The 9,663-nt window shown below is 48.0% G+C and overlaps 5 protein-coding genes and 1 non-coding gene across 6 annotated transcripts; 3 read left to right on the top strand and 3 right to left on the bottom strand.

Annotated features, from left to right (window-relative positions):
• Window positions 1-1,509: 1,509 nt before the first annotated feature.
• Window positions 1,510-3,138, bottom strand: PADG_11286 (uncharacterized protein; the record flags this gene model as incomplete). Its single annotated transcript, XM_010759543.1, has 2 exons — window positions 1,510-1,735; window positions 2,819-3,138. 2 exons carry the CDS (start codon window positions 3,136-3,138, stop codon window positions 1,510-1,512), a joined length of 546 nt encoding a protein of 181 aa, XP_010757845.1.
• A 57-nt stretch (window positions 3,139-3,195) lies between these two features.
• On the top strand, window positions 3,196-3,267 carry PADG_11285. Its single transcript has one exon. It is a non-coding gene; the product is annotated as a tRNA-Glu (tRNA).
• A 530-nt stretch (window positions 3,268-3,797) lies between these two features.
• Window positions 3,798-5,506, top strand: PADG_01558 (histidine--tRNA ligase; the record flags this gene model as incomplete). The annotated part of the gene is made up of 2 exons (XM_010758662.1): window positions 3,798-5,090; window positions 5,174-5,506. The coding sequence occupies 2 exons, from the start codon at window positions 3,798-3,800 to the stop codon at window positions 5,504-5,506; spliced, it is 1,626 nt and encodes a 541-aa protein (XP_010756964.1).
• A 444-nt stretch (window positions 5,507-5,950) lies between these two features.
• Window positions 5,951-7,595, bottom strand: PADG_01557 (ubiquinone biosynthesis monooxygenase COQ6; the record flags this gene model as incomplete). The annotated part of the gene is made up of 2 exons (XM_010758661.1): window positions 5,951-7,356; window positions 7,418-7,595. The coding sequence occupies 2 exons, from the start codon at window positions 7,593-7,595 to the stop codon at window positions 5,951-5,953; spliced, it is 1,584 nt and encodes a 527-aa protein (XP_010756963.1).
• Window positions 7,596-8,528: 933 nt separating this feature from the next.
• PADG_01556 (uncharacterized protein) lies at window positions 8,529-9,039 on the bottom strand (the record flags this gene model as incomplete). The annotated part of the gene is made up of 2 exons (XM_010759197.1): window positions 8,529-8,837; window positions 8,887-9,039. 2 exons carry the CDS (start codon window positions 9,037-9,039, stop codon window positions 8,529-8,531), a joined length of 462 nt encoding a protein of 153 aa, XP_010757499.1.
• A 298-nt stretch (window positions 9,040-9,337) lies between these two features.
• PADG_11284 (uncharacterized protein) lies at window positions 9,338-9,603 on the top strand (the record flags this gene model as incomplete). The annotated part of the gene is made up of 2 exons (XM_010759542.1): window positions 9,338-9,557; window positions 9,584-9,603. The coding sequence occupies 2 exons, from the start codon at window positions 9,338-9,340 to the stop codon at window positions 9,601-9,603; spliced, it is 240 nt and encodes a 79-aa protein (XP_010757844.1).
• Between the last annotated feature and the right edge of the window lie 60 nt (window positions 9,604-9,663).

Below are 9,663 nucleotides of genomic sequence, written 5' to 3'. Positions count from 1 at the left end.
GGGGGTGGGTTGAAAGGAACCGAGACTAATGTCAGGATGTAAAGAAGAAGTGTTGTAGTTGAGCACTGCAGGTAAAGAAGAAAAGCCGCTGAGCGACGCTGCAGGTTTCTGGTCGGGCGGATTTGTATGGGGAGGTACATGTACTTTTGTTGGGGGTTGAGGTTTTGTGGTTGGGCAGGGCCCTGGACAAGCGGCGTGTGGGACCCAGCAGCACAAGAGGAGCAAGTCAAAAGCATCTCGAGGGGTAGTTATACAGACTAACACAGATATTTAAGTTATTTCTCTTATTGACTCGTCAATTCTCCCAAGACTTAGTTATATTTCTCAACTTGGTCATTCAGGGCTCATTCTCGGACAGGCATCTGGTTGGTTTCCCGCAATACTACACCCTGCAGCGTGGTAAACGGCTAACTAACTAAGAAATAACCAATAAATCCATGTTTAATCCATACGGCATCCCTAGATTGGTCTCTGGCAATTAATCCCCATCGCCTTAATCCCTCTGCTCGTATGTGTTAGTAGGCTACGGATGTACACAATGCCTCCCGACTCCTCCAGTTAATATCCCTCGAGATACATAGATACATGCGCCGACTTCAATCACATTCAAAGTCAAGATATCCATCAAGCTTTTTGCAGTCCTCGGATGAACGGTTTTGAACGGTTTTGGCGGTTTTGGCGGTTTTGGCGTGTTTGATGGTGAGCAGCCGAGAAAACCATTTACCAAAGACGGTTCCACCGCTTCATCCACGAGGTCTTAGCTGTAACCCTTGGCTAACTTCCAGATGATCTCGAAGGATTCTGCGGGGCCCAGCAGGCGACCGCATCCATAGAGCTAGAAGAACACAGGAGATTCAACACAGAGAACTGCCTGAGTTTTGTTCCTGTTAAAGGATACAGAACCGTTGAGATATAGAGTTGGAGAAAGGAACAGTGATAGATTCCAATAAGGCTGACCTATGGCTGTCTTTTTAATCCAAGGTTATCGAACTATCTGATGATCATCCTGGCAGGCCGTGGAGGCTTGAATGGCAAAAAGCAAAGACAAAAGGTTTTGTGGCTGTCGCCCATATCCAGGTTTTTTCCAGATTTCTATATTATTGCTTCGGAATCTCTCATTAACAGATTATTCTCAACAAACAGTTCACTGGTTGTGTGTTCTCTCTCCTTCCTTTTCCTCCTCCCGCCACAACCCCCCCAAAACAAAAAGAAAAGAGAAGAAGGAAAAAAAAAAAATTGAAAACGGCGGTTTCGCGATCAAGTTCAACTCCCGGGCCATGACTGCTCTTCAACCAGACTCCGGTTAAAAAAGACCAGAACTAAAATAAACGAACAATAAACCAGAACTAATTTAAGCCACCGCTTTGACTGCAGACAAGTCAGTGGTTCCACTGGCCACGATGTAGGTCATGTCGCTTCCCAGGGTCTAATGATCCTTGCCGCATGGGTTGCAGGTTGCATCGTAAACGCATGGGGTTACGACCTAGGTTCTGACTGGTAGGAGAATAATTATCTAGGTACGTACGACCTGAGAGTATCTAGTAACGAGGTATCCTTCTCGAAATACTGCACCAAACTTCTACTTTTGATCTGGGGGCGTTGATACCGCATCGTGAGCCCGAGCCCTATCATCTCCAGCCTAATAACCCACGGAAGTGAGTTCTCGAAAAAGTCCAGAGTGGAGGAATTGTAACGCCAGAAGGCGAGGGTGAGCTTGTCCAACTGAAGTGTGGTACTGTTCAACAATGATACAGAATCCAGACGAAGAAGATGCGCTTTCTGTCTGTTCCCCCAACCTGCCTTCCCGGCGCATATATGTCAGTTCGTGGGAAGAAGAGCTATATGCGGATAGGGGATGCTGTCCCTGGGCACCAAAGTACTATATCTCTCCACAGCTATAGTAGCCCAAAAGTGGATATTGATAGTAATATCATCCATATACTACGCATGGAATTTTTAGGTGGAACTCCATGAAATGGCATGAACTTGCAAAGGGACCCCACCTGGCAACTTCCCATTCCATGGATGCTCTATGCGGCGGAGCAGTGCAGTGGTAGCCTTGTTATTAGTGGTGGTATTATCTGTCGTTTGGATAGTGGAAATGGTAGCCGTAGCCGGTCGGAGAATTTAATAGTTATCGCTCAAGGTCCGGGAAACGAAGAGATATCAATAATCTGAATCTAACATCTATCTAGCCCCGTCTGGCTCAGCCTGGGTTTCTCTCTCTCTCTCACAACCCCACTCTCAGGCTTTAGGTCATTTCCAGAAAAGCCTAGCTTCTAACTTATGGGCTTATATCAACTTTTCCAGTAGGTAGGTACTCGTAAATGTCGATTTAATATAACAATTCCGTCGAAAGCCTAGTAGCTGTAAATGTTAAAATCAAAACTGAGTAGTTTTTTGGGTGAGAAATAATAAAACGGCAATCCTACGGGTCATAGCAGGACATAGATGGCACACAGACATGGGCCGCGAGGTATTTGTACAATCTTCACCCGGCCGGTCTCAAATAGAGCATATGTTTGTTCGTAAGCATTTGATTCATGTTTTGAAGAAAAACTACCTTGAAGTATGAGATATGTTGGGGGTTCCAACTTGCTGTATAAGTCCTTAGGTATGAAATTTTACATAGCTGCCTCCATGAGCTTGGTTGGAAAGGAAATAATCAACTCCATTCTAACCCCAAGCTGAAAATCGCTCGCCGAATCCTCGTATATCTAATTCACAACCTTTGCGGGATAATTTCGACATAACAAGCCTCGAGGCGGCAGTTCAGGCCCCACAAAAAGTGCGACACATCGGGCAGCTGAAGACGTACCGATCTCCTTCTTGCACGACACGGGCCCACGTAAGCATACCATCTTCATCAATAGATTGTCTCCTCGTTATCAGGCCTTTGCTCAGGTGTTGCTTTGTTGACCACAGCACGACGACCCTTTGCTGACCAGTTGACTGGTTGAAGAATTTTTGAACTTGCATCCGGAGCTGGGAATGGGAATGGGAATGGGAATTGGAATGGGGCGAGGATCTCTGGTCCAGCCATCCCCGGATACTCCCATGTTGATTGCGTATTGTCTTGGGATTTGCGACTTCGTAGAAAGACAAAAGTCCTCTCTGATAATAAGGTTTATGATACATGAAGTAGTTTACCTAAATTAGTTCTTCAGTTTCGAGGAGGCTACTCATCAAATAACGTCCCTAGTGGTGTAGTGGCTAACATCGCTGTCTTTCACACAGCAGCCCGGGGTTCGATTCCCCGCTAGGGAGGCGCAATTCAATCCTACAGCTCTTCTTTTTCTGGTTCATTTTATTTCTCATATTAACCGGGGCCCTGTCGGTTTTTATTTTATTCTTTACTTCTTTTTTTTCTTCTGCAATCTTTTCAATCTTTGATCTGCCGGAGTCGGGCGAAACGAAGGACTGTGGTGATGAGTCATCATCCTGCCTGCGTCGGATTATCTTTATTCCACACATTGTTCCTGAAATGGCGAAAAGCAAAAAATTAAAAAGAATATCTACAGCGAAACGACGGAGATAGGTTTCTATTCCGCTAATATTACTTTTAAAATTTCTGTTTCCAATTGCAGCTGTCTTGCATGAGGGCTAACAGAGCTACGGGTCCTCTGCGCACTGGTCGATTCGCACTCTCATACCCTCTGCGAAGTTGCAATCCTACCCGCTGCCCGGCCCGCATCTCTCCTTGCATTTTCTTTTCTCTAAACCCCACCGTCTCACCAAGCTTTCCACTTCATGACCACCGTCTCTACCACGGTAATATTATTGATTCCATAGTAGCCATGGGCAAGGAGAAAGTATCCTTTAATCTCAAAACGCCCAAGGGCACCAAGGACTGGTTTGGCGCTGACGGCCTCCTCCGCGACCGGATCTTCAACGCCATCACCGAAGTTTTCAAGCGCCACGGCGCAACCTCCCTAGATACCCCCGTCTTCGAGCTGCGAGAAATCCTCGCGGGAAAATATGGCGAGGATTCAAAGCTCATATACGACCTGCAGGATCAGGGCGGAGAGCTCTGCTCGCTCCGCTACGACCTCACCGTCCCCTTCGCCAGATGGCTCGCCATGAACCCCAATATCCGGAGTATCAAACGTTACCATATCGCCAAGGTATACCGGCGGGACCAGCCGGCCATGTCCAAGGGCCGCATGCGCGAGTTTTATCAGTGCGATATCGACATTGCTGGGGCAAATTATGATCCAATGGTCCCTGATGCGGAGGTGCTGAGGATTGCAACGGAAGTATTTGAGGGGTTGGGGTGGAAGGGGAGTTATACTATCAAAGTGAACCATCGCAAAATCCTTGATGGGCTCTTTGAGGTGTGCGGTGTTCCTAAGGAAAAGATACGGACTATCTCGAGTGCTGTCGATAAGCTTGACAAGCTGCCGTGGGCGGACATTCGGAAGGAGATGGTTGAAGAGAAAGGGCTTGATGGTGCTGTTGCGGATAAAATCGAAACGTATGTGGTTAGAAAAGGAGGGCGTGAACTCCTCGAGACGCTACAGACAGATGAAGCTTTGGTTGCCAATCCGTCTGCCAAAGCCGGTCTGGAGGAGATGCGACTTCTGATGGACTATCTCGAAGCATTCGATATCTTGGATAAAATATCCTTTGATATGAGCCTGGCTCGTGGATTGGATTACTATACAGGCGTCATCTACGAAGCCATCACGGAAGGTTCAGCGCCAGCTGAAGATCCATCAACAGGCGAAGAAGCTCAGAAATCCCAAAGGGAAAGTAAAAGCAAATCTAAGAACAACGACGACGACGACGACGACGACAACGACCGATCGAATGACCCATCGATAGGAGTGGGGAGCGTCGCAGCCGGTGGTCGATACGATGAGTTAGTTGGCATGTTCTCGAACAGGGCTCAGATACCCTGCGTGGGCATATCGTTTGGAGTCGATAGAATCTTCTCTATCACCAAGGCTCGTATGGAACGGGAGAATACCCACGTGAATAAGCTCAGCGAAGTGGATGTCTATGTTATGGCGTTTGGCGGGAAGGGCTTCACTGGCCTGCTCAAAGAGAGAATGGATGTCGCAAGGAGACTATGGGATGCCGGTATCAAGGTAAATGCTCTTTCCACTCCTATAATGTATACGTATTCGCATACATATTGCACAGCGACTGATGCAGGTTCCCCTCATATCAGGCCGAATTTTCGTACAAGCGCAAACCCAAGCCACAACAACAATTCGAAGCAGCAGAGGCCAACGCTGTGCCCTTCGCTGTTATAATTGGCGAAGACGAGCTTGCAAATGGCCAGGTGCGTGTCAAAGAGATGGGATTGGAAAAGGGGCATCCGGAGAAGGACGGCGTCTTGGTTGATCTGTCGACCTTAGCGGAGGAAGTAAAGGCTCTATTGGAGCGCAAGAGAGCTGTTGCGGCAGCAATGGCGGCAGGAAAAATGGATGGAGTTGATGAGTCGGTGGTTGCGAAGAGGTTAGAGAATTTAGATGTTAAAAGGGCGATAGAAACCGTATAATTTTGCTTTTTACCATATCTACGAACAATTTTCGGATGGAAGGGAAAAAATACGCAAGCAAAAATATTCATCATTCTGCTCTAGATTGGCTCTTTGTCAATTCATATATTCCACTGTTTTGAGACAAACATTCTTCTCATGTTTTGTTCTCTGTGTTGTTTTACCAAGATTCGATTCCAGATCAAGAGATACTTACCTACCCTTACGGCTATACGCTTTGTGGTGGATTACTAGAAAGAAACAAAGGCAGACAAATACTATAGATACAAGGATTTGATTGTAACTATCAAGGAAGGGATACCAACCAACCCCTCCAGTTGTTCTAAAAAACTGGACTACTCATACAACAATCACCAGTGCCAATCGCCTGTGACCTAATCAGCCTTCGAGGAACGAAGAAGAGGGAGTGTGAAGAGCGGCTGGACAGCTTTTGACACCTCCGCTCTAAGTGCCAGCGGCCACCTTCATAATAAAACCCTTCAACATTGGCAATCGATCCACTATATTCAAAGCCAAACTCCTACCCCACGCGACCGGGCCGTTACCAGGAACATTGTACGCCTTATGCAGAAGATCGCACGCCCCCCCAATCTTAGCGTTGGTGAGGTATCGTTCCGCTGCGTACCGTTCCAGGCTAAGCAGGTCGCCGATGTCCATCCCATGGCGCACTGCATACTCGATCGTGCGGAAAAGGGAGGCAACATCCCCAATGCCGAGATTTAGGCCCTGACCGGCCAGTGGATGAATAACATGTGCCGCATCCCCGACTAGGGCGACGCGGGGAGAGATGTATGTTGATGCGTGGTGATGACGGAGTGGGAAGGAAGCTACAGTCCCCGGTTGGACAGAGGTGACGGTAGGTGGGACATAAGATGGGACCGGGGTATGCTGGAGACGCCAGGCTAGTTCTTCACCATGTTCGGTTGACGGTGTTGTTGTTGTTGTTGTTGTTGTGGTGGTGGTGGTGGAGTCTGCAGATGGCTCAGAAGGAGACGAGGGGAGAGTGAACATGTACTTCAGATCAGTCATGGATAAGCGGAAAGCCGCGTTCACCATGGCTGCAAGAGCGTCTGTCGAGAGGGATTTTAGGTACGCTGCGTTTCTCACTGTTGTGGACCAGACTAGGGTAGCGTGGTTGGCAGGGAGTGGGAGGAAGGCGACTGGGCCCCCAAGGCCGGGAAGGAAGCGCTGGTACGCAGTCCTAATATTTGAACCTGCTGCTATTTGATCATGCGGAGAAAGGTTTAGGGTGGCTACGACACCATGTCGGTCGTAGTCCCAGCCACTTGTCGATATACTCGCGTATGATCGGACAGGGCTATTTATTCCGTCGGCACCTACAAGCAGACGGGCAGCAATGGAGGGTAGCTTGGGCAGGTTGGACGAGGTGGAAGAATGTTTGAGCGTTAAAATGGGCCACGACGACAAATCCAGACCATCCGCATAATCTTCCCCATTGCCTATTGAGGAGACCGTGGTGCCCGAAAAAACGGACACATCATTTCCCGACGATTCTATGCTTCTTATTAAGCCACGGATCAGGTTCAGATTCTCCGTCATCGTCGCGATAGCTTGCGATTGGGTTGAATGAGGTTTGAGAGACCAGTCGAAGGATATATCCGCGCCAGTTTCTCCATCCCACACCCGCATCTCTTGGTATGGCTGCACTCGCGCACCGTCTACATGTTCCCATGCCCCGATATCCTTGAGAAAGGACACGGAGGAGGGTGTGAGACTGCTCACGCGGTTTGAGAATTGAGTGGGATCCGGCTTCCACGACGACCTTATCTTGGAGAGATCTTGGCTTTCGATCAGTGCTATCCGAAGCTTTGAGGTGACCGGCGAGGATCCTGAAATCGCCAATTCTTGTTAGAATGATGGGCGAGACGCATTTATAGGGCTACCCCGTACGTAAAGCAGCCAAGAGACCTAAACCCGCAGGCCCTCCGCCAACACAGACTATGTCATAGATATCGGGACGTTGGGTTAATTTGGAGGTCGAAGTAAACGTCCTCCTCGCCGCCTTAGGGCCACGTCTGCACAACGGGAAGACGTACAATCGCAGCGCGGGATGAGCTAGAGGCCGCATGGCTGGAACCACAGCTTCGTCGGCCACCAAATTTGTGGATATTGCATGCTGATGATATCCAGACCGATCTCCAAGGAAGGTTGTTCGTTCCCAAGGATGCAAAAGCTCCCTGAATCTTGCAAACAAGACAAACAACGGGGTGGCACAAAATATACAACTACATAAAAATATACCTCACGTGATATCAGTTGCCCTAACTTATCTAAAGGTTGTTTTTGTTAACTAATTCCGTTCCGTTTTGGATATAAATATAACTAACCAACACAGGCGGAGGAATTCTTATATTAGCTCACTAGTTAATTCAAAAAAGTTAAAAAATAAAAATAAAAATAAAAATAAACAAAGGCCTCAATGCCGGAAACGAGGTTAGCATCGTTTATTCGAAATAAAGATCCCTGGGCTCCATTTCAGGGTCAATTCCAAATTCAGGCTGTTTACGGGGGACGCGACTGTTTCAAGCAGAACATGTTTTGCATGTTCCAAAAGGGGTGTTTTTGTTAATATGTGGTTCCTGCTGCCAAAAACCACGGCATGAACAGTCCCCCCCAATTTATATTCAATTGCAATCTTATGTTATGATAACGCAAGTTGAAATTCCAATCCAGATCCCATCCATATTCACGTGGTTTACGTCATTTCCTCCAAGTTGCCTTTTTTTTTTTTTTTTTTTTTTTTGTTTTTTTTTTTGGGAGATATTTTTAGCAGTGTCAATTTTTGGGTCGCCGCAGATCGAAATGAGAAGGGCTATTTATTATTCGCAGGAAGCTAAGCAATTAATGGCGCACCCGGAGATTGATCGATGGAGAAAGGTCAACAAACAACGGAAAATTCTAACCTAACATGCCTTCTTCCCATGGGGCTCCATTTGCCATTAAAAATGGGCTGCGCGGGGGGGGGGAAGGGGGGTCTCCCGCCCGGCTGGCGCTCCGGGCCTCAGAATTCCTCGCGAGGGAGAATGATGAACCGGTCGCAGATCTGGATATCGAAACATAGAGATGCCGAAGCAAACAGTGGATTTCTCCTCGCGACCAGCTTCCGTTCTGAGAAGATGTCTTCTGGCATGTGACGTCGGAACGAACCATCTAACACGGATAGTGTCCGATAAGCGTTCCTATGCCGCCTCCGCTCGCCCCGTTGCTTGTCCATGGAAATTGTGTATCTGTGAACGGCGGTAAGGTTGGGTTGGGTAAGGTTGAGGTTGGGTTGGTTCGTGTTGACTGGGTGGCAAAGTGTGTCCAAGCCCTTTGATTGAAACTGTCAGAGGGAAACTAGTGTCTGTTCAAGAATAAACGAGCTGCTGTTGTAGCCTAGACTTGGTGCTGGCTTCGGCTTCTGAATGGCTAATAGCGTGGATGGGGCCATCTCGCTGGCAAGTTTTGCCGCTGGCCCAAGGTGTTGCTTGGCTCCCCGGGTGTCTCGCAGCAGCGACGTTGGGTACGCCCATTGATTTTCCGGGTTTTCTAGATAGCAACAGAAAGTACCCGAGAGGGTTTGGGGAGAAGGTTTGAATTAACATTTAAACATTATTTTATTTTTAAGTCTCCTGCCATTTGCGGGTCCGTTAATCCGTATACTCTGATTCTGGGCTTCAAAACAACCAACCTGCTTTTATATCCCCCGAACAACTCTCTTCTCTCTTCCCTTTCTCTCTTCTCTCCTCTCTCTTTCCCCCCCTCCCCCCTCCCCCCTCCCCCCCTCGCCCTGTGATATTATACTATTGCTATCTCGGGATCTATACAAAGATGGCAACCCAAACGCAGACCAGTTCCGGCACGGGATCAAATTCATCTCTGCTCTCTTCATCCACTTCTTCGAAAATGGATGACACTGAGTATGTCTCCTTCAGCCCCAACTTTGCCTACTATGAGCCTCGATCGGCGAGTGCCAAATGCCATGAATGGAAGCGGGTCCCCATGCAATACGACCATGAAATTTACCTCCAACTCACAGCGGGCGAGGACGGTACTATTGAGAAAACAGCAAACCAGGTCTATCTCGAGGTACGTGAAGTGAAATTCAACCAACACCCGCCATCCCACGTCACCAGTTCATATCATTTCCTTTCCTT

The sequence above is a fragment of the Paracoccidioides brasiliensis genome, assembly GCF_000150735.1.
Source record: "Paracoccidioides brasiliensis Pb18 unplaced genomic scaffold supercont2.2, whole genome shotgun sequence".
Lineage (NCBI taxonomy): Eukaryota > Fungi > Ascomycota > Eurotiomycetes > Onygenales > Ajellomycetaceae > Paracoccidioides > Paracoccidioides brasiliensis.
The sequence above is the reverse complement of the archived record's forward strand: the minus strand, read 5'-3'. Positions and strand labels throughout refer to the sequence as shown.